Source organism: Budorcas taxicolor, chromosome 2 (assembly GCF_023091745.1).
Source record: "Budorcas taxicolor isolate Tak-1 chromosome 2, Takin1.1, whole genome shotgun sequence".
Classification (NCBI taxonomy): Eukaryota; Metazoa; Chordata; class Mammalia; order Artiodactyla; family Bovidae; genus Budorcas; species Budorcas taxicolor.
Window position 1 is genome coordinate 132,499,249 of NC_068911.1, and position 21,835 is coordinate 132,521,083.

General features: G+C 37.9%; 1 protein-coding gene across 1 annotated transcript in view; it reads right to left on the minus strand.

The window, feature by feature from the left end:
* The window catches only part of SATB2 (SATB homeobox 2), a 195,525-nt gene that overhangs the window by 169,397 nt on the left and 4,293 nt on the right, over positions 1 to 21,835 (minus strand). The window contains exon 2 of the mRNA XM_052635479.1: positions 3,929 to 4,105. Coding sequence (XP_052491439.1) covers positions 3,929 to 4,105 — 177 coding nt within the window. The remainder of the gene's footprint in view (positions 1 to 3,928; positions 4,106 to 21,835) is intronic.

Consider the following 21,835-nt stretch of genomic DNA (forward strand, 5'->3'; position numbering starts at 1 on the left):
GGCAACACACTCTTCTTGCCTGGAAAATTCCATGGACAGAGCAGTCTGACAGGCTACAGTATATGAAGTCACAAAGAGTCGGACACAACTGAGCAACTAAACACCTGCACATATATTTAACTATTCTAATACACATAAGAAAAAATGGTGACTAATATACTTCCTCTGAACTCATAACTTTTACATACCCATGACCCACCCTCCCAAAAATACCAGCCAGAAAGGATTTTTGCTTATTTATTTTTCTGCATGTTTGTTCTTAAATAAAATTTTCTAGTCAAAAATAAATTTTATTATAAAGTTTAAAAATAAATTTTAAATAGGAAGCAGGAGAGAGAAAAGATATCCATTTACAAGTTAATCAAATGTACACAGTAAGGAATCATGTTGCCATCACTGCCACCTCCCAGAGTCCACCATCTACCTTGCAAGTTTGAACAGCTACATAATCAGTAGGATAAAGAACTCTCTTGACTATGTAGAGAGGTCCATGGCTATTACCAAAAGCCTTGTGGAGCAAAACTGAAAGGATGAAAAGGAACAAGACCAATGGAAGGAATGATGAGTTTAGAGGGGGAGGGTTACTGCATAGCGTTCCCTAGGTTAACACTCCTCTTCCAAAAGACTGGAAGCTACTTTTGATCCACATACATTGACTCATAGTTCAGCATATAACATAAAACGTGCCGGTTGTTCTTTAGGCTACCTATTCTGGGAAAAGCAAAGAGCTTGCCATCTTTAGGCTTTTTGCATATGCAAAACAGCTGGTCAGATGAATCCTGCATCTCATATCCTTGAGAATCACAGAAAGTTAATGGCATATGTTCTGGGAAACTGGAGGGTTTGGGTCAATAAAAAGCCTAATGCCGATGGTTTATGACATCTTGTGCTCTTATCCTCTCTTGGGTCCAAATATCTGGCTTCAAATAAAAACAGTTACTGTAAAATGGGGAGGGAAGGGGTTGGATTAGAAATCCTTGAATTACATTTTAGTAGATTTTCTATCATCCTTTATAAGAAAATATTCTTTATTAAAAAAAACTTCAGCTCACCTGGAGGAAATGACCTCTCAGAAAAAGAAACTGACTATGCTATGCTCACTAGAGTGCTTCCCAGATGACACAGTGGTAAAGAATCCACCTGCAATGCAGGACACACAGATTCGATCCCTGGGTCTGAAAGATGCCCTGGAGAAGGAAAGAGCAACCCACACTAGCATTCCTGCCTGGGAAATCCCATGGACCAAGGAGACTGGTGGTCTACAGTGCACAGGGTCTCAAAGAGCTGGACACAACTGAGTGACTAAACAACACCACCACCACGCTTGCAAGAGCATGGGTATGCTGCCTTGTCACTGGAACATGAGTGTCACTTGAAAATAACAACATTGCTGATGCATTTTCTCTTTTCAAGACAACCTGAATACTGTTCTAATTCAATTACTGAAGCTCTTTTCTGGCCATGTCAAAATGAAAAATCATGTTTCAAGAATCTAAATTTGTAAAAATAGGCTCAAGAAACCAGCTCTCCCTGCAGTTTAGTTTGGCCCAACTTCTCCAACACAGGAAGAAGAGGTTCAGAAACACTCAGTTTCTCTGCCACAAACGCATTTGCTAGGAGGTCACCCAATGACTTCTCCATCTTGAGAGAATTACCTAAACTAACAAACAAATAAAACCAGAACAAAACAGAAAACTAGACATATAAAACCTCAGGCCTTGAATATCCAATCACATTTTGTTCTGCCTCCTTTTCTAGCTTCCTCCTGCTCTGCTGTTTCTCCAGCACGTGAGTGATCTGTCTTATCATGCACTGTTTGGTCTATAATATTAATAAATGTGCCACAAACTGCACACATGTGATGATCTGAATGACAACAAAGATCTAATACATTTATTTCAAAATAAACAATTGTAAGTTTTTTCATTTGCCCAAAACAGAGACCAGCAATCCAATTTAAAATAAAATAAATGAACTGTGATTTTTTTTTTCTCCTCTGTGAAATTATAATACAGGACCTAGAGATAATACCTTCATTTACCTACAAAAATAAATTATATCTGCAATCTAGAGCACCTTCAGGATGCTGATTCAACTTTTACAAAGTATAATATTTAGTCATTTTTAACCACCATTTTCAAAAACTTTGGGGAAGCCAATATTCGCTTTTGGCTTTTTTCCTCTTTAACCCTCCACCATGAACCATATTTCTTGTTAGTGGATCTCATCTTGGTGAGTAGAACTCTCGGTCCACATCACTGAATGGAACCGTGTGGCTCCCTCGTGCAAATTTCCTGAGAGCCCCTGCCCTGAGCATGTGCCAAAAATCAAATCTTGGCCACTTAGTGCTCTGTGCTCCACATGTGAGCTCACGGCGCGTTGAGCAGCCGTGCTAACTGAGATGGATAGCCCTGTCAAACAGGAAGCTGGCACACCAGGATGCAAGCAGTAGGATACAATGACCTTTACATTCAGAGAAAATATCCCTAAAATGGCATGAAAAGTTTATGGGGGGGAAGAAGGGGGGATTCTTTTCTTTCATTTGGGCACATAGCATGCAAGAAAAGCAATGGTGCCCAGCGTGCAATTTGCTCGGGATCAAATCTTGAATCCCTCACACAAGAAGGAAATGAATCATCCTTTATCAAGCTGCTTTGAAAGCAGTGGACTCTACGATTCAGCAGTATGTATCACTGCACCCGGACAGGCCAAGTGGAGGGAGTCAGCATGCACTTCAACTCACAATAACCCAGAGTCCTGGGAAAACATTCCTAATCTCCTGTAGATGGGTTGGTTTCAGATGGTAGAACCAAGATATAATTTGAATATTTAATTTTTAAAAAATTTTATAAGTAATAATCTGCTTACAAAATCAGAGTCAAGAGCTTGGGAATTTAAATCCCATGTTCTTGGTCACCATATTTGTAACTTTTTATAAACTGCTTAATCTCTCGTTTCCTTCTCTAAACAAACAGAGGATTGTACTAACAGTTCTTAGGAAGTATATGAGGAGGAATTAATTTGAGAATGTAGCAAAAATCGATAGCACATACACAAATGTTAAGTAAGGATAGAAATTAATATATGGAATAAAACCAGGCAGTCATATGCTTCTGTCCTTTAGTTATAGCCTTTATCATATTCTATACAATTCGATCATTCCAGCTACAAAACAAACATCATTCTATTGGGTCAAAAATTTATTTTTCTATTCTTCAGGTTTGGGGGCATTTTTGTTATTTGTTTTGTCAATTATTTGACATAAAAGAACAATAGGCAACACCAGTTCACAATGAGGTCCCAGTGCTGTACAATTCACACTGAAATAATGAAGCAAATTTAATATTTAATTAAATCAGTAAAATGAATTGATCACTGAGACACTGAGCATTTTTTAAATGACTGGACCACAGAACTACAGACAGGTTTTCAAAGATACAAAAGTACAGTATACGAGAGGCATACTTTGTTTTTTCTATTTAAAAACTGATCATAAAGTGCAAAAGCTGCAGGCCCAAAACACTGAATAAACTTAGAAAACTGAAAGCTTATAAATCACATATTAAAGTTTGGATAAGTTAGGAGTCAAATGTCTGAGTACTCTGAGAATACCGATTTGGGGACTTAGAGAAAATAAGAGAGCTATCAACGCAAAAAGAAAAAAAAAAAACCTCTATGATGACCACTTTGAAATGCAAATGGAAAATGAAATGATTTTGGTGACTCTAGAGGTGCTGGTCAAATGCGTCCTGAAGCAACCAGAGAACAAGATTCTCCATGAGACATTCTACTGTCTATTGTTTGGGAAAGATGCTAAATGTGACCGTTCTCCTCCAATCCCTGTTTGGAGAATTACTTCGGGGAACATACTCTTCCTCAAATCATGACACGTCTGCGGCATGGGGAGAAGAAGGAGATGGGAGAATACCTTGTGCTTGCGCCGCTGAGCTGTGGGAGTAGCCCAGGGCCAGGAGCGCAGTCTCCACCAGCTGGCTAAAAAGCACGTCTTTGCGAACCAGGACGAACTCGGCATGCTCTTCCCTGTTGTCATATTCAAGAGAGCCGTCCAACTGCTCCACCACACAAAAGACAGGAATCATCAAACCTGCAGGGACAAAATTCAAGAGCAAAACACAAACATTACAAAGCAAATCCCAGTCACCATCATAAGAAGGGAAGAGACAGTTGTAAAAGTCACTCATCTGTGATTGACAGTGGCTTGGATTAAACAAGCCTCTTAGTCGGATAGGCCTAATGGGAAAGCTGTGGATTTTTTTCCCCTTCATTATTACTATCAGAACTGCCCCAAGCAGTGACAGAAGCCCTCAGATTCTAGTCACTAAAAAGTGGAGTGTCCCAATCAACATCTCCTGACTGAGAAACCTCAAGTTTATAGACAGCACGTAAGTGAGATCAAGGAAACCTTCTGTCTCTAGCATCCTTATGTATGGTCTTATCATCAGCTGTTAATCGGACCAGTATTTTCAGATCAGATGTGCTTTCGTCTAGAAATATTGTAAGACACCTAGGAGGGAAGCATATTTGATTTGAGGCCCTAAGCTATTATGTGAATATGTACAAGAACATGAATAAGAATTTAAAAGAAACCCCTCTTGTATCTGTTATGTTTCTAAATCTTGTTTAAATAGGCCATCAACTAACCTGAAAATACTCTGCTCACATAAGTCTTAACTGACATTTAATTTACATCAAAGTCTGCATACAAATATGAAACTTTGTCTTTTAAAAAAAATTACTATATTATATGTTAACACCAGTTACCACTGGAAAGGAATACCTTGGCTTATGTTTTCAAAGAAGTAAACTACCCTAAAGAGTAAAGCAAATTAGTGTAGTTGAAAATCTGTTGAAATCTATTGTCACTGAAATATTTCTCTGCTTTGTATCAATGTGTAAAAAGCTAAAAAATGTTTAATTCACTAACGATTTTTTTATAAACTGTTTTTTATTTAAAAAAAAAGTCATACAGGCATTTAAATCTAAACACAGCTATGACAAAAGAAGATCAAAGTTTTACCAACATACAAGTAATAAACATGGACTCTGCCCCACGTAATTCACATAAATTAGTATGTTACGGAGTAAGGATCTGCAAGAAAAATTAAAAGTTATGAAGGGGGAGGTAGAAGATCAGCCGCTCATGGTGACAGCATTTCACAATAAAAATAAGACCTCTGTGTAAAATGACATATGTGAGTATGACCTCTGACACACAGAATACATAGGAGTTTCTCTAGAAACCCCTCCCTGTTGCCTGGACCCTGGAAGCTTCCTGACTCACTCTGATCTGGAAAGCAGAGGGTGGGAGCAGACATTCTGCAAACTACCAGGTAACAGATTAAGATTTTTCTTCTAAAGATAATACAATGGTGACACTGGTTCCCATGTGCTAATTATTATTATTAAAGATAATAAGTATTGGATGTAATTATTAAATATAATCATTATTAACAATAATAATACTCATTAAGAATTGTTATCATTAAAGATCATGGTAATTATTATTAAGCCTGCACAACAGACTAACAAGTCACACCACACTATACCTGACACAACTATTAACTTAGTATTTATTCCTAAGAACAACAAAGCAGCATTATTGTCCATTGCCCATATACCATCCATGGTATCAATTTATGGAACATAGAAAATAAGGGTGGGGCAGACGTTATTTTAGACAAAGAAGAGAATTTAGCCTAGCCACATGGTGGCTTACATAATATGTTTTAAAATTATGATCAGCACTGTCATATTAAATGCTTATTTACTTATGCCCAGTTTATTCCCAACTACTTGTAAGACATGTAGTGAACAATATAAATTAGATTTGTTCCTAATTATCTCAGTGGTCATTCATTTATCCAACTTTTGTTCCCTGAATACCTGCTGTGTGCCAGGTTACCCCATGGCTCTAGTGATACAAATGAAAACAAGCTTGCCCCTGCTCGTACCCTCAGTGCAGCTGAAGAGTGTTGTAAAATCTTCCTAAGCAAGCATAATGGCATTTTATAGGATCCATTCGTGAGAGTCCTTACCAGCACCGAGTAGCCTCCATTTAGACCTTTTAACTCTTACATACTGGTAAATGATCTTTGTTCAAGGAAGCAGGTTGATTTCTATTTTTAATGATTTAAACATATGCACACATAGAGCCATGTAGTCAGTGGTGCCATAAGCTACTTCATCACTAATACCTGTGTGTACATAAGTTTCAATGCTGAAAATCCATGGGCAGTTCCTAATGTCAACATCTAAGTGTCACACATCTGGAAATCAGAGATAAGACCTTTAAATGAATCCAGTTGCTCCATAACCTATCATGCAGCCATTGCTTTAGCAACCATAAATCTTCCTCATGTAGGTGGTCACCTGAAAAAACTTAAGACCCCAGTAATTTTTTAATAATATTAAGAGTTCATGAGTTAGAGATGAAATACAATACTAAAGCACAAAGATTTATACTACATAGAGATTTATTTTTTGAAAATGTCAATGATCAAAATATTTCCTAAATATTTTATTTCAGTGACTAAAGGAAGCAAATTGTTATCTGACATGACAGCAATAACTGCTCACAACCAAAAAGCAAGTACCTGTCCCTCACAGGCATCACCTACTTTCAGAAAAAGAAGGAAAAAAAAGGACATTTATAAAACAAAACAGTATTAATCAGAAGTATATGATAACAGAATCTGTTCTAAAAGCACATATGCATGTAATACTAAAAGCTATCATAAACAGGTTATATTTAACCACTAGAAAAAATGTACCCTTTTAGTAGAATTAGATCAATCAAAATTATGATAAAATATTTACACTGAAATGCAATTTTTACAAAAGAAGAGGAAGGCAGGAAAAATAGATGCAGTTACTAGTGACAATGACAAGAGAAACAAAAACTAGTAAAACAGTACAACTGAGGTCAAGTGTAGGGAAGGAGAAAATTAAGGTATACATTTAAAGCACAGCAAATTCCTAGGAAAGAAAACTATGAAAGGATGAGTAGATATATATATCAAAAACATATATATTTATTCATTTCATCACCTCATTTGCTCCAGGCAAAAGAGGAAAAAAAAAAAAAAAAGAAAAAAGTGACAACAGATGAAAGGATAGTGAGAGCATGTGGCAAGCCCTTCAAAAAATAAAATTGGGAAGAATTAAAAGTCCCAATAAAATGAAAATAGCAATGTAAAACTAAGATGCATTTATAACAAAATTTAGAAATGATCAAGAAGAAAAAGAAAGACACTGCTGTCTTCACCCTATACCTAGGGCTTATGGCATTATTTTCCTTTTATTATAGCACAGACCATCTCCAGATGATCAAGTAGAGAACTTTGAACCTTTTGATTATAAGCCTCGCTAAGCCTTTTATAATTGCAGGAGGTAAGCAAGTGGTTTAATCTAGAGGACAGGCACACAGCCCTAGCCATTTGCTAAAAATTAAGAGCTCTTCTGGCAAATTGGGATAAATGGCTAATTCTGTTGTCAGAGAGGTAAAATAAGCAAGGGGACTCTCTCTACTAGAAAAATGCATTTTCCAAAAATTGCCATTTTTATCATGACATGATTTCCGAGGAAGTGTGCATCATTATAAAGAGTTAACCTGATCTTCACCACCACAGCCCTGCAAACACAGACACGTGGGGAGATGGCTGCTTTGAGCCAGGATGGAGTGAAGTCCTGCCACTGTCATTTCTAACCTGTGGGAGTAATTTGTTTGACCTCTCAGCTAAATTCCTCCTAGCTAAAATGTAAATAATAATATCTACATCCTAGAATGGTGTGAGAATTAAACAATGTAACGTAGTTAAATGGTCTGACAAACAGCCCTCCAATAATGAAATCCATTGGGTTTTCTTTTTTCAAAATCAATATTAATACCACTTCACAGAGGAAAAAAAGAGACCAATAATTTTTTTCAGGTTCCACCATCAAGGCTCAAGATACTTCCTGAAAAGCATTTCTTCAGAATGAAAATCATACCAGTAATTACTGAATGACCTAATTAAGATGCTTAAAGGCTTAACATGTTCACCATGCCCCACAGCAAAAGGGTGAAAGTGTTAAAAGCACCATACTTAATATGCGAAGGACTTCCCTGGTGGCTCAGCCAGTATAGCGTCAGCCTACAATGAGGGAGACCCAGGTTCGATCCCTGGGTTGGGAAGATCTCCTGGAGAAGGAAATGGTAATCCACTCCAGTATTCTTGCCTGGGAAATCCCAGAAACCTGGTAGGCTACAGGCCATGGGGTCGCAGAGTCCGACACAACTGAGCAACTTCACTTTCACTTTCACTTTAATATGCTAAAACTGCCTGTCCAATACAGGAACCACTAGCCACATGCGGTGATGGAGCAATTGAATGCTGACTAGTCCTGAGCTGAGATGTGCCGTCTGACATACACACTCAGTGTCAACAATTTAATATCAAAAAATAAAAAATAATTACATTTAACTCAAAAAAATTATTCTTATTAGTTGAATATAGAAATAATATTTTGGGTACACTGAGTTAAACAAAATGTATTATTAAAAATTAATTTCATCTGTTTAACTTTTTTTTTTTTAAAGAAGCTACAAGAAATTTAAAATTATACATGCAGCTTTTATTACATTTCGATCAGACAAAGCTGCTCTAAGCAATCTGCCAAATACCAACATATACAATGGTTTTTCTGACCCAGGATAAATACACCACAACCTGATTAGCAGGACAATTGTGCCATTGTCACTTATCTCTCCTCTGTGTTCCAGATCTGAAGAGACTTGAGGACCGATGTACTCTTGGTTAAACTCCAATATCTAACATGATATCTTCCCTGTTTCATTGAACAAATTGTAGGCTATTGTTTCACTCCTAACTATATTAATGCAACTTCTTTAATAAAAGAAAGACTTTTTTTTGTCTTCACTTCATTTCAGAGAACAAAATCTAAAGTGCTCAGGAAATGACAAGATAGAGATAAATGTGAGGAACAAGTACTGTTTAATGTGCTGGATCTAACAGTGAAAAGTGAAAGAAGGTCCAGAGGCAGAGGTCTAGGTAGCAGGATTCTAGCGTCTTCTGGGAGAGCTGGGACACAAAATGATACTCTCATCTGCAGGGCAACTCTTAACTCATCGCGTACTCTGACATACATTCTTACCTTTGTTTCTTCCCTGTTTACCCTGTGAAAGGGTTAGTATTACTCTCATCTGATAAACGAGGAAGCTGAAACTATAGGAAAATTAAGTATGATGTTCAAAGAAACCAAGAGAAGCCATAGAGCAGTTTCAGTTAGCCAACTTTAAATCTCAAGCACACAGCATTCTTGGGGGGCGCCGGGAGGGGTGTCAAAAAACAACACTCCAAAACCCACACCCACAGAACTATAAATGTATAACCTTTCAGTAAAGGACCCTTCACCACTTGTGTCCAATGAGTAACCCATGTCATTTGTAACTGAACGGTAAAGCATCTGGCTGCAGTGCGGGAGACCCGGGTTCGATCCCTGGGCTGGGAAGATCCCCTGGAGAAGGAAATGGCAATCCACTCCAGTACTCTTGCCTGGAAAATTCCATGGACTAAAGAGCCTGGTAGGCGACAGTCCATGGGGTAGCAAAGAGTCAGACACGACTGAGCGACTTGACTTCAACTTTCAATAGCCTACTGCGTGTCAGGGTATTGACATGGGCGCAGAGGAGAAACCGAAGACAGTCACTCAAAAGAAAGGCTCACAAAACGTGTCCTTCTCCAGTGTGGGTGAGCAGAGGCTCCAGGCTCCTCCTCAGCCCCTTCACCTGCTAGATCCACCCTCATTCCTGAACCTGCCCCCTGAATGACAGGAGCCAGTCTGAGATGATAGGAGGCCAGCCTTTTTCCTTCCCTCTTTCAAAGGGCTCCTGAAACCATCCTTTTCCAGAAGAAAGGCAGCCACAGGGCCTTCTTCCTTCCCTGGGGGCAGCAGTAGATCAGGTTCTATTACCTGAGAAGGCCCCTGGGCTAATTGAAGATTACAAAGGCTTTAGGGCAGAGCCTTGCATCTATATCTGTTCTTTGTATAAAACTGAGCCAGGAGTAAAGCATTACCCTCAGCAACTACCACAATCAATAAATCACAGATCCGCAGAAACACTGAAACAAATTCTACCAAGGAAACCGACTAAACAACACAGGGGCTTCCAGAAGACTGGGAAGGAGGGTGGGAGTGGGGGCAACTATCTTTTCTTACTGCAAATTTACCAGAAACACAAAACTACTGTTTACTTGCTCTAAAACCTCATATCCTCCCCGTCTCTGTCTTTGTTTCTCACACAGGCACAAGCACACACACAGTCTCACCAGTTTTAACCTCTAGATTCTTCCTTCCACCCTGAAACAACAAAGGCAAGTTTGAGTGCAAAGAACTGCAAACAGAAACAGAAAGGATGAGGGTGTCCTGCACCACCTTCTGGGGGTCCCAGGAAAAATTTCAAAATGGATCAAGTGTGTCTTCCCTCCTCCCCTCTTCTGCTCCTACTCTCAACTCCCAGGGACCAACCTCCTGAGCTCTGGTGGCCCCAGGCTCCACATTCCACTCCAGCTGCCCACTCCCCCAGGAGCTGAAATTCCAAAGAGATTAATAGATAAAAAGATGCAACACTTTACAGTTTAAATGGTTTGGTAGTCTCTTAATCTCCTCAGATATATTTTCATTGTTAAAGAAGTAAACTGTAGCCCATATTAACTTTCAGTGGAAAGATCTTCAGGTAAGGTAATAAAGAAAAACATGTTTTCACCAGTATTAGTGTGCATGCTATGAACATATGTGCTTGCTAAACTGCTTCAGTCATGTCCGACTCTTTGCAACGCTATGGACTGTAGCCCTCCAGGCTTCTCTGTCCATGGGATTCTTGAGGCAAGAATACTGGAGTGGGTTGCCATGCCCTCCTCCAGGGGATCTTCAAGACCCAGAGATTGAACCCACTTCTCTTGCATCTCCTGCATTAGCAGGTGGATTCTTTATGACTAGTGTCACCTTGGAAACCAGTATTAGGAGGGCAAGTAAAATCATCTGGGGGCAAAGGAGCCACCTGTAGGTGGCACAGAGGTCCTCTAGGCTCCCCTAAACTGCTCCACTTTCCAAAGTTCCTCTTTTGCTTGTCAACTACAGATTCTTAGAAGGATCAATTCATTTGTTTTTGCTGTTGGTGTTGTTTTTAACACTTCCCGAAGAGGAAACAGGAGGCAAGACAGCAATGGGACAGCTGAAAGTTCTGGTCATTCACAGGTAGAAGACCAGTCATTCCTACAATTACGGTGAAGGCAAAATAATTACTCTAAGGGCATGACCTGTTCATCCATGACCCAGCTGCTTAGAATTCAGAATTAGACCTCCAAATAAAGTTTCACCTATAAAGCTCATTGGTGCCACTTCCTCTGTGTGGAGATGAGAAGGTAAGACTATCAAGAAGTATTTTCAGAATTCTCTCTAGTAAAACCAGACACTACATTATAGCCCCTGGGGCAGATCTTAACTTTGGAAGATAAGAACAAAAAATAAGCCAGGGAAGGGCTGGCCAAGTAAGCTCTGGTCCTCTCACTTATCACCTCAAAAGCTCATATTGGGTTTAAAGTGGTAGGGAGGGGAGATGAGTTTTCTAGTCTTCCAGGTCTGTGATTCCAGGCCTGTCCCCAAACTGAGAGGACACAATTCAACCTGAAATCAGATCTGAAGGCTAAAGGAAAACACCAGGTCTCTCGATACACTTCAGTTCCAGAAATGCGGTGGCAGGATCAACTTGGCCTGGCTGTCTGCAAAACAGGACTTCATGGGCATGCAGGAGGCACCGTATAGCTACTTATCTAAACCAAAACTTCTGAGCGCCACCTGGAAACACAGCCACAGCAAGCCTGATCCAAGGAACTAAATTCCCAGATGTGAGGAATGTCCAGTTACAGTGAACGAGAAGCTGGCCATTTCCTTCTCCAACATGGACCAGTCTTAGATAAGTCCTCACCCTCCCACTCCCCCTTCCACCCCCAGACTAACCTGCAGCAGACCCAAGAGAAATGTTTGTTCATTTTAGCAAAATGCTAATTGCACACAGACATTAATAACCACCATTAATAGGCAGTGTCGGTTCTGGAAACCCCCCGACTCCTCAGCCATCTAACTGGTCCACATCACTCTGGCCCTACTGCAGGGCATTCAGCGTCAGCAGACAAGGAACACTTTCTAGGAAAGGATCCGCACACATGGATCCAGGAGTTAACTTACTCCATGTTCTCCAGGGAAACACGCCAGATCACGGGGGCCTGCACGACCACTGCCGACAGAAACTGTTGGTTTATCACCACAAAGGCATCCCAGTCGGCTGGCACAGGACTCTGTGGCTCACAGCACCTTGCCCTGTGACTGTACACACCCTAGAGCCTGGAGGGCATCTTATCTGCAGTCCTACCACGTCCTGCACTGAAGGACAGCAGCATCTTTTCTAAGTGTAGCTACAGAGAGATAAAAATGTTTACCGATCTCAGAATCAAAACAAAATTTAAGAAAAGAAAAAAAGTCAAATATGCAAGTTTGGGTATCACAGATCAAACATATAGCACACTGTGTGAGAATCCCCCAGCTCAAAACTAAATTCTTCAGGTTCCTTTCATATTGGGTTAGAAATGCATGTACTAGTTAAGTTTTGAGACTCAATGGCATGTTAAAATGACTGTGAAAGTGAAAGTGAAGTTGCTCAGTCGTGTCCGACTCTTTGCGACCCCCTGGACTGTATGTAGCCAATCAGGCTCCTCCATCCATGGGATTTTCCAGGCAAGAGTGCTGGAGTGGATTGCCATTTCCTTCTCCAGGGGGATCTTCCCGACCCAGGAATCGAACCCCAGTCTCCCGAATAGCAGGCAGACACTTTACCATCTGAGCCACAACTCATTAACATCAGGATCTCCATGCTCCATTTAGTAAAATTTTATTCTGGAGGTTTCTGGGAAGGTAATTTTTTTTTAATAGTATTGAACTAGAGATGTATTTGCCACTCCCTTCATTCTTATTATCCTCTCTGGAAAAGCTATTTGCAACTCAGAGCCCCAGAAATGAAAAAAGGAGTCAGTAAAAATTATCTTTGTTAGCAAACTAACATTTGCTTCATCATCACAGGTTTTGAGCTCTGCCTAAATGTTATTTTATCTAATTTAACAATTAAAAAACCCTTGATTAATTTCTCCAGTGTAGTGTTAAGGAAAGATAAACTGTACTGAGGTTCTCTAGCAAGGAATTAATAAAGGAATCAAGCACTTGGCTCTCAATAAGACAAGACTACCCAGATTTCTAGTGGGAATATTCCAGAGCACAAGCATGTTTTCTTTGGGGAGTTTAACTCACCAAAATTATTAAAAATTGAGATCAAACACTAGTGCAAAGCCCCAAAGGAAATCATACTAGAGTGGAGAGATTTTTATCAAATGAAAACCTGAAAAGGTAAAGTTTTTATAGTGAAAAATAAAAGGCTTTCTCCCTTACAAGAAAAAAATCCTGCTGCCCTATATCTGTGTTTAGGGTTCAAACAGCAAAACGTATACAGGTATTTAATAAGTGTGCAAAGATCATCACTATGAAATGAATGCAGATTTCACAAAGCCGAGCTTAAACAGACAGGCAGCCATTACCATCCTTTCCCAACCACTAAAAGCCATTCTCATTCTTGTACCTAACAAATGCCTCCACTGAGATGTAATAGCAACCAGGTCCTTGAAATGGGTAACACTGGGAGGTAGAAAAGAAAAGAACAGGAGGAGAGAGCAAGAAAGTCAAAATCATACTGTGTATTCTGCAGTTCCCTAAGGGGACACAGCGCTCTAGATTGCAGTACATAGGATATTATTATTGTGACTGAAATGAAGTTAATAAAACCCAGCATACAGACTGGGGAAACTCAGGTCCCCACTGATGGAATACTTCCCACACAACGTATTTTAAGCATATATGTATCTGTGTAATTTATAGTAGTTACTTAAATAAGAAAAACAAAACAGAAAAAACTAGTATATTATTTTTCATTTTATGATTCTAAGATATCTCTTTATAATTTACATCATTTCCCAAAGGCAATATTAAATTTGATATTATAAAACCAAAGAGACTATTTCAGCTCCTGAATGTAAATCCACTGAAACTCTTATCCTCATTCTTAATGTTATCCAAAGGGTATCACCCAATCATAGGAGGAATGTAATTCCATTTTTAACTATCTTTGAAAAGTGTCACAAAAGCGGAAAGTGATTTGTCTTCTGGAAAAAAAAAAAAAGTCATAAACCTTTATCCTGAAGAAAATATATATGTTTCTACCTTTCTTAAAGCACAAAAACCCTGGGAGACCACCGCACTGTTTTAGATTGGGGTAGATATGGAATATCCCAACTTCAAAAAGATTTCATTCTTCCTAGATTCCCTGAGTTCACAAGTTATTAACTCAAGAACAATTTCTGAGCCACAAAATGAAGCATATTAATGTAGTTTCTCCCTGTCCCTTGAGAGGCCACAATTTTAAAATAGTTCTCATCTCACAGGCTCAGAACGAACTACTAGAAAGACAAGTCAAAGGCTCTGTTTTGAAGTCAGCCTTAAAGGAGAAAGCGGTTGTTTTGGAGGTTAATCCAGAGCTGCAGGTTTAGGTGTAGGCTTGTGGGTGCACTCCTCACTTGCCTGCCATACTGACAGAGACTCTCTCAGCTCCACCACTACCCAGATCTAGATAAAGATGACAAAAGAAACTCTACCTAACAGGTTCCATGAATATGGGTTCATTTCTTTACTTTGCTAGCAGGAGTAGGATCGACAACCAGATATGTTTTCAGAGAGCAAGCCTGTGTTTATTATATACATGAGAGGCTGGCTGTGAGAAAGACGACTTCACTGACTCACATCAAAGGAAGAAAAGAGTTGCATCTCAGAAGCCTTCCTGGCTTGAAAAGAACTGTCTCCCTCTAACTCGCTTTCAAGCTATACATCAATCTTCAATATAATTATGTTTGACAGAATATAAGCTCTCGGCAGTTAACTTGTTTACAATAAATGCTTAGTTTGGGTACATGGACTGTATTTCAGTCTTAGAAATATCAAACGCAAACCTACAACAGTCCCACTATCCGGCTGAGAATTATTTTGCTATAAATCTTTTTATTGGGGGTCTGAGGGAATTACTTTGCAGTTTGTTTTCCACTAACCACTTGGAACAGTGTGAAAAGAGGTACATTTATACTCTGACCCTGGGCTAATTGGAATTCTATACATTTTCACAGGAGAACGTGCGGTATCAATCCTGAATATGAAGGTCGGCACCTAGATGGTTTCACCATGGCGGCAAAAAAACACGTGTGCAACAAAATGGCTCTTACTAAGGGCATAGCATTCTCCTTCAGTTCTTTTTCTCCTCCAAGTCTCTTGGGAACTAACAACCATTTGTGACGGCATTGGCAGACTTTCAATAGTAAGCTCCAGTTGAGGGGTGAGGGGTAATAAGTTAGCCGTAAAAATGTGCTGAAGGCTCAAACTCACTATATGAATGGACCTATAAATAGAGAAAGTCATGCTGAGTGTTAACTGGAGATGCATCTGAGAAGAAAAAAGAAAATCAGGATCACCTTGTTCATCGTTATCAAGTGCCTTTACTTGAGTCTTAAATGAGTAATAACTTCCCTTTCAGTGAACAATTTGCTCCACTTATACCCCCTAAATAACAAAGGATATTCATTCCTCTAGTACAACATCTTCCAAGCCTACAGGACAAAATCTTATCTGAATGGAGCCTGGTGAGCTGAAAGCTGGCAAAGCTTCAGGAGGACCCTGGTTTAGCCTCACTCTCCTCCATGAGCTCCTTCCAGGCATGCATCCTCACTAGCATTCTGAACCCTTTCTCATTTGCAGATCATGACAAACTGATCATCCCAGGGTTTCCTCACTTGTTTCTTAATTTCACAAACACCTTGTTACCAGATTTCTATGATAACTCAACTTTAACATAGTATTAGTATTATATATAAGAGATCATTTTAAGAAACCTAGCTTAAGTTTACTTTCCAAAATAACTAATACTGGGAAATGTCGTTCTTTTATTACTTAACAGTGAGATCCCAACTTCTTTCCTTCTAGTCAATATTATCATTTCAGGCAACATAGAGAATTTTTTAAGTCTTTCAGCTTCTAATAAAGAAGACACATAAGTGATTTGTAAGTTTCAAGAGTCCTCAAATATATTTTATTTAAAAAACTTGTCACATGACTTCGGTATGAGAGAAAGAAAGGAAAAATATTTTCACTGAATTATCAACCTCACAGATCTTTTTTGTTAATATCAAAAGCACTAGTTTGCAACATGAACTAATGGAAAATTGTTAAATTCACCTAAAATAATCACTTCTTTTTTTGATTTAAATAAGCCCTTTTAAAACCTTGACTATTTAACTGCTATTTACTTAGGGGAGGGGAGACATGGAGAAGGTGACTGATGAAAAAAAAACAGTTTTTTTTTTTTTTTTATTGTACAACAAAAATTCCCTCCAAGGCAAAAAGACATTATGCCAAGTTCCACCCAGAATTAATGTTTAGGTTTAAATTATAAAGCCCAGAAAAAATGGAACCACTAATAGACCCTTAAAGCTCGTGGCATTCGTCAATGATGCTAGGTTATGTAAATGTTAAAACTGAAAAACCTTTTGCTGACAAAAGTATTTTAATGAAAGCACTATTAACTAGACTCTCTAAACTGAAATTTTTTTAAAAAGAAAAAAAAAGCTTTTTGAGCTGTATGACATAAATTCTAGTCTGAAAGGGATTATGCTTTGGACAGTTCTGGGATTATGAGACCTCCACCAGGAAGGGTTTACTGCCTATCTTATTCCTTTCATTTTGTTACTCTCAGAAAGGTTTTTAAAGATCGAACCCAAGAAAACTCTTAGCTACAAACCAAAGAAATAGTCTCCTCTAACTCTGTCAACTGAGTCCAACCTTGGGCTCCAGCCGCTCTGATGGCCAACCTCATTTGTGGTTTTAGTATCCACACAACGACAGGGGTTAACTCCCCTGTTTGGGCTAACTCCACTGTCATCACCCAAGTTTCCAAGCACACGCAATTCTATGAACAGAGTAAGAAATACAGCCTACAGTGAAAGAACAGTAGCCACCGATTTCAGGGGCTGCCAGTCAGCTCATTCCAAGTTGCTGAAAGCGATGCCCTGGGGAACGAGGGCTCAGCAGTGTGAAGGATTATCAATGCAATGGTTCCAAAGACTGCAGACAGCAGCCAACGCCTATGCATCTCAGAGGATAGTCTATGTCACCTATGTGAATTCAGGCGATATGTCGTGTGGAAACTCGGGGTCCCCCCCACAATGCCACGTATGCCAAGAAAAAATAAGGGTGTTCATTATTCATCTTCAACTCTCTCCCCCCATCTTGGCTGTTCTTCCATAAGCCCGAGGAGGAAGAACAGCAGGCCCAGGGACCACACCTAACCCTTACTTTGCAGGGCTTTGTAACAAGAGAAACATTCATTACTGTTTACTTCCATTTACACAGGTGAAAGAGAGAGAGGGAGAGAGAAAGAGAGAAGGCAGTTACTCCTTCAGGTAGAATATAAGAAATTGTGATTCCCCATCTTCAACTGTATATGAAGACAAACCAATTAGCACTTTCCAGGTCTCCTGAGCAACTACACCCAGGAGCTTCTCTCGGAACTTCCCAGGGCATAGGGAGAACCAAACAGTCTCTCCCCAAAACCGAATTTAGCTAGTAAACACAGCAAAGTAAGTGAAAAGCACTTCAGTTTTTCTGCATCTTCTCCAAGACTAAAAACTGGTACATTGTGTGACAGGTCCACCTCATTTTTCTTAATGATGTTTTTATTATTCTTTCACTCAATTAAAGCAGAAATGGGTATTGCATCTTCTGACTGTATAATTGTTATTGTAATCTGTTTTCGATCACTGCTTGGGGAATGGGTCCAAAACAACATAAACTCTCCACTGCCTCAGAAGGCAAGTCATTTTCTTTTACTACGACACTTAAAGAGACATTTATCATGCTGCTCTGTTAGCATCTCTGGGTTATGAATAAAGAAAGTTCTTGTTCTGTTAACCAAAAATAATAATAATAATAATATTTTGAAAACATTGCTATTTTAAGAGTTTTGATATGAATGTATTTTCCTAGTAAGCAATCAGTTTTTCCTTTTCATATATGCATATATAAATAACTGGAACAAGCACAATAAAAATAAACAATTTTAATATGGGGGAATAATCAGGAAATTTGAAAATCAATCTTATCCAGTTATGAAAGAACAGATACACTTGCTTTCTAGACAAACTGTTTTTAAGAAGTAAAAAATATTTTTGAAAGAAATAAGATATCTGTGCTTAATATTATGAAATTAAAATTGTTTCTATGAAAGAGCCAAATCACCTCTGTCAGATCTTAGTGCTCTGAAAAACAATTTCTCTAACCAGAGGGTCTATTAATTTTGTTCATATCTGTGGAAGTCTTCAGTAAAACAAAAAAAGTCACTGAGCTACTGTGCACATTTCAATAACTATGCAACCATCAGTAAGCACCAAAAAGTTACTCTGTTGTGAACATATATAGTAGCTTGCAGCATTTCTCCTTAACTTTTTAAAAATCTTTTTTGTTATGTTATGCTATAGTTTAACAGCCCACTGTGCTAAGACAGAACTTCATTCCAGTGATAAGGCAACTAGTTAAGGGTAGAAACTAATCTGTCTTCCGTACTAGCAAGTAGTAATAATACTGAGAGCAATCAAAATTGAACTATACATCCCCCAGACAGTTTTATTATCCTAATGTGTCCTAAACACATATAAAGAATATTTCTAGTACAATATAAGACTGTCATAATTTGCTCATAACTTTACTGCAAGGTTCAAATTCTGGAAACTTCTATTAAGGATTTTTTTTTCCATTTTAAGCATTTGTCAACTAATAACTATCATATTCACTAGCTTATTTTTAATATTTTTAAAGATATACACATTAAGAATGGAAAAAATATAACCAAAGACCTAATCATAATTATATATCTACAGCACATTTACTCCATATTAAGTCATTTTTAGCTGGTTAATTAAAAATCTGAAATAATTAAAAACTCTGCAAATGAGAAGCAAAAGACAAGTTGCAGAAACAATTTCTGATGTAGCCTTTCACTGCCTCTTAGTTATACTGATTTTACCACAATTTTTAAATCATTTGCTATCAAACAGCAAAATAACTGTGTCACTTGAAAACAAAAAATATTACATGTATAGATGGAGTCCCATGATTTTGAAAACTCCATGACAGAGCATTTTTACATAAATACTTTGTAATATAAAGTCCTTGTGGGGCTTGTTTCATGTAAAAGAAGAAAATAAATGTTTGGTTGATCACTGAATTCAGAAATATAGAAAATAACACACTATAGAGGCCACAACTCTACTTTTTTGGAAATGTGTGAATCCTTAACTGGCTTTTGTTTTAACTCATACTTCAATTCCACTCAGGGCGGTCTACTTTGACTTTAAAGCATCTATCACATTACCCGTAAGTAGTAGGATAATGAATCCTTTGTATAAAAAAATCCATTTTTAACACACAGACATTTCCAAACCTCTGCTCCACTTTAAAATAAAAGGAATCCAGGGCTCTCCATATTGACATCCTAAATTAATGCTGGAGAACAGCGGTGATTGGAAGTGAGAAAGCTCCAATACAATCAAAGTCAGCAGAAGAAAATCATTCATTTTTAAGTCATTATAAAGAAAACAAAAGGCAAACTCTCCTCTTCATTTTTGAGCTAAACATAAAGGTCTCCTACTTGAAACCATTTTCAGTTCTTTCTCTCTTTCTTTTCTCTCTTTCTCTCTCCCCACCCTCCTTCCTTTCTTTCTTTCCTTTTTTCCAAAAAATAATGAGTTAAAATGTATGGGTTAGATCCAACATTTCACTGCTGTTCTTATTCTTGGGGAGTTGGGGGGAGGGGGATCTTACTGCCAAAGCTTCAGAAAAGAGAGTTTGGGCTGCTAATTTTCCGTTCACAAAATCTAAATTCCTGTTATGCATCTCACACAACTCATGAAATAATATGAAACAGTATTATATCACTGCAAATTGAGACATTTTTATCAAAATAAAGAGTGATGATGCCAACATTTCATTTGTCATTTCCCACTTGTCACTTTTCACTGACAAACTGTTACACATACAACTTTTGTCAAATGCTCCATCCTTAAATATGTTCCAAAATGCCATTGTATCTCAGCATTCATGTAAGGAAGATAGTATAACTACTATGTGACCACACATAAGTTATGCAAGTTTTTTTAAAAGCCTACTTATTAGATAAAAGTATAAATAACTTTTTATTTATTTACATGCTATGTAAGATAAAGTTTGGCTTCCTGAAATAAAGCAAATTATGTACATACATTTTGCACGTATATGTATGGCTGAGTCCCTTTACTGTTCACCTGAAACTATCACAACATTGTTAATCGGCTACACTCCAATACAAAATAAAAAGTTAAATAAAAAAACTATGTACAAATTTTTTTTGCACCTAATATGAGATTACTAGTTATAAGAAACTTTTTTAATGATGATAAATTGTCATTTTTATCTCAATAGAAACTTAAAAATCCTTAAAAGACCAAAGAAAATAATACAATTTGAAATTCATCTAACTCTGTCAATTTGTGTTTTTTTTACATATCATATCAACTGTCTCTGCACTAAATCATAAAAAAGGAAAAAAAAGAGTTTTAATTTATCAAAGTAGTACCACCAAGTTTGACTGCTTACCAGATCTGCCTTGTCAGATACACCAAATAATTATTACGTCTTGCCTGGAATAAAACTGATTTCCACATTTTAAAAATAACTCAAAATTAATTTTGTTAGATGTTTAATAAATTATAATGAGTCTGTTTCCTTCCCTACAGATAGGTAGGTAAAATATATACATACATTCATACAAGGAGTGAAGAAGTAACATAGGATATGCAGTATGTACAGACTGATACTCTTAGTCACAACCCCCTGGAAAAAGAGGATATTACCTATTGTCCGCAGGGGTTAAAAAACAGATGCCTTAAGGGATATCTATGTAGTTTCAATACACACACATACACATATTTTGTTCAGATGATCTTGAATATATAATGGTCAGTGGGTTTCTACTAATGGAATATAAGGCTTCCAAAACTACTCGAAACATCAAATTATGCTCAGGACTTTGAGGGGCGGATACCCTATGTTCTGTTTAATGTGTATGTTTCATTGCATATATATTTTTTTTAACCAAGTATATCTTTATTTTAATAACAGGCCAAGGACAGAAAACACTTTAGGGAGGGCTATTTTTCTACCTCAGCAAAAGTACAGAGGACATACAAGACTGTTGGATGACCCCAAAGCCTAAGTTCATTCTATTTAGAACAACTTAAACCCTTAAAAAAAAAAAAAGGAATAGAAGAGGGAAATACAATCTTTTCACTTTTAAAGTAATAACATGAGTCTTCCTCACAAGCATAATGGTGTTGTACATCCTTAGTTACAATGAATTTAATGAGTTTTCTCCATTTTGCCTATGTTGACAATGTTTCAAATTTCTAAGTATTTTATACATGTCTATAAGTCGGTATCTATACTCTTCCATATCTGCACTCCTTTCAAAATGTAAAATGTCTCTCTATAAGTGCTCCTATGGTGACTACACCTGACCTGAAGTGCATTTCTTTTCATCGAAAAGGAAATGTTCCACATGCAGATAATTAACACTGTAGACAGT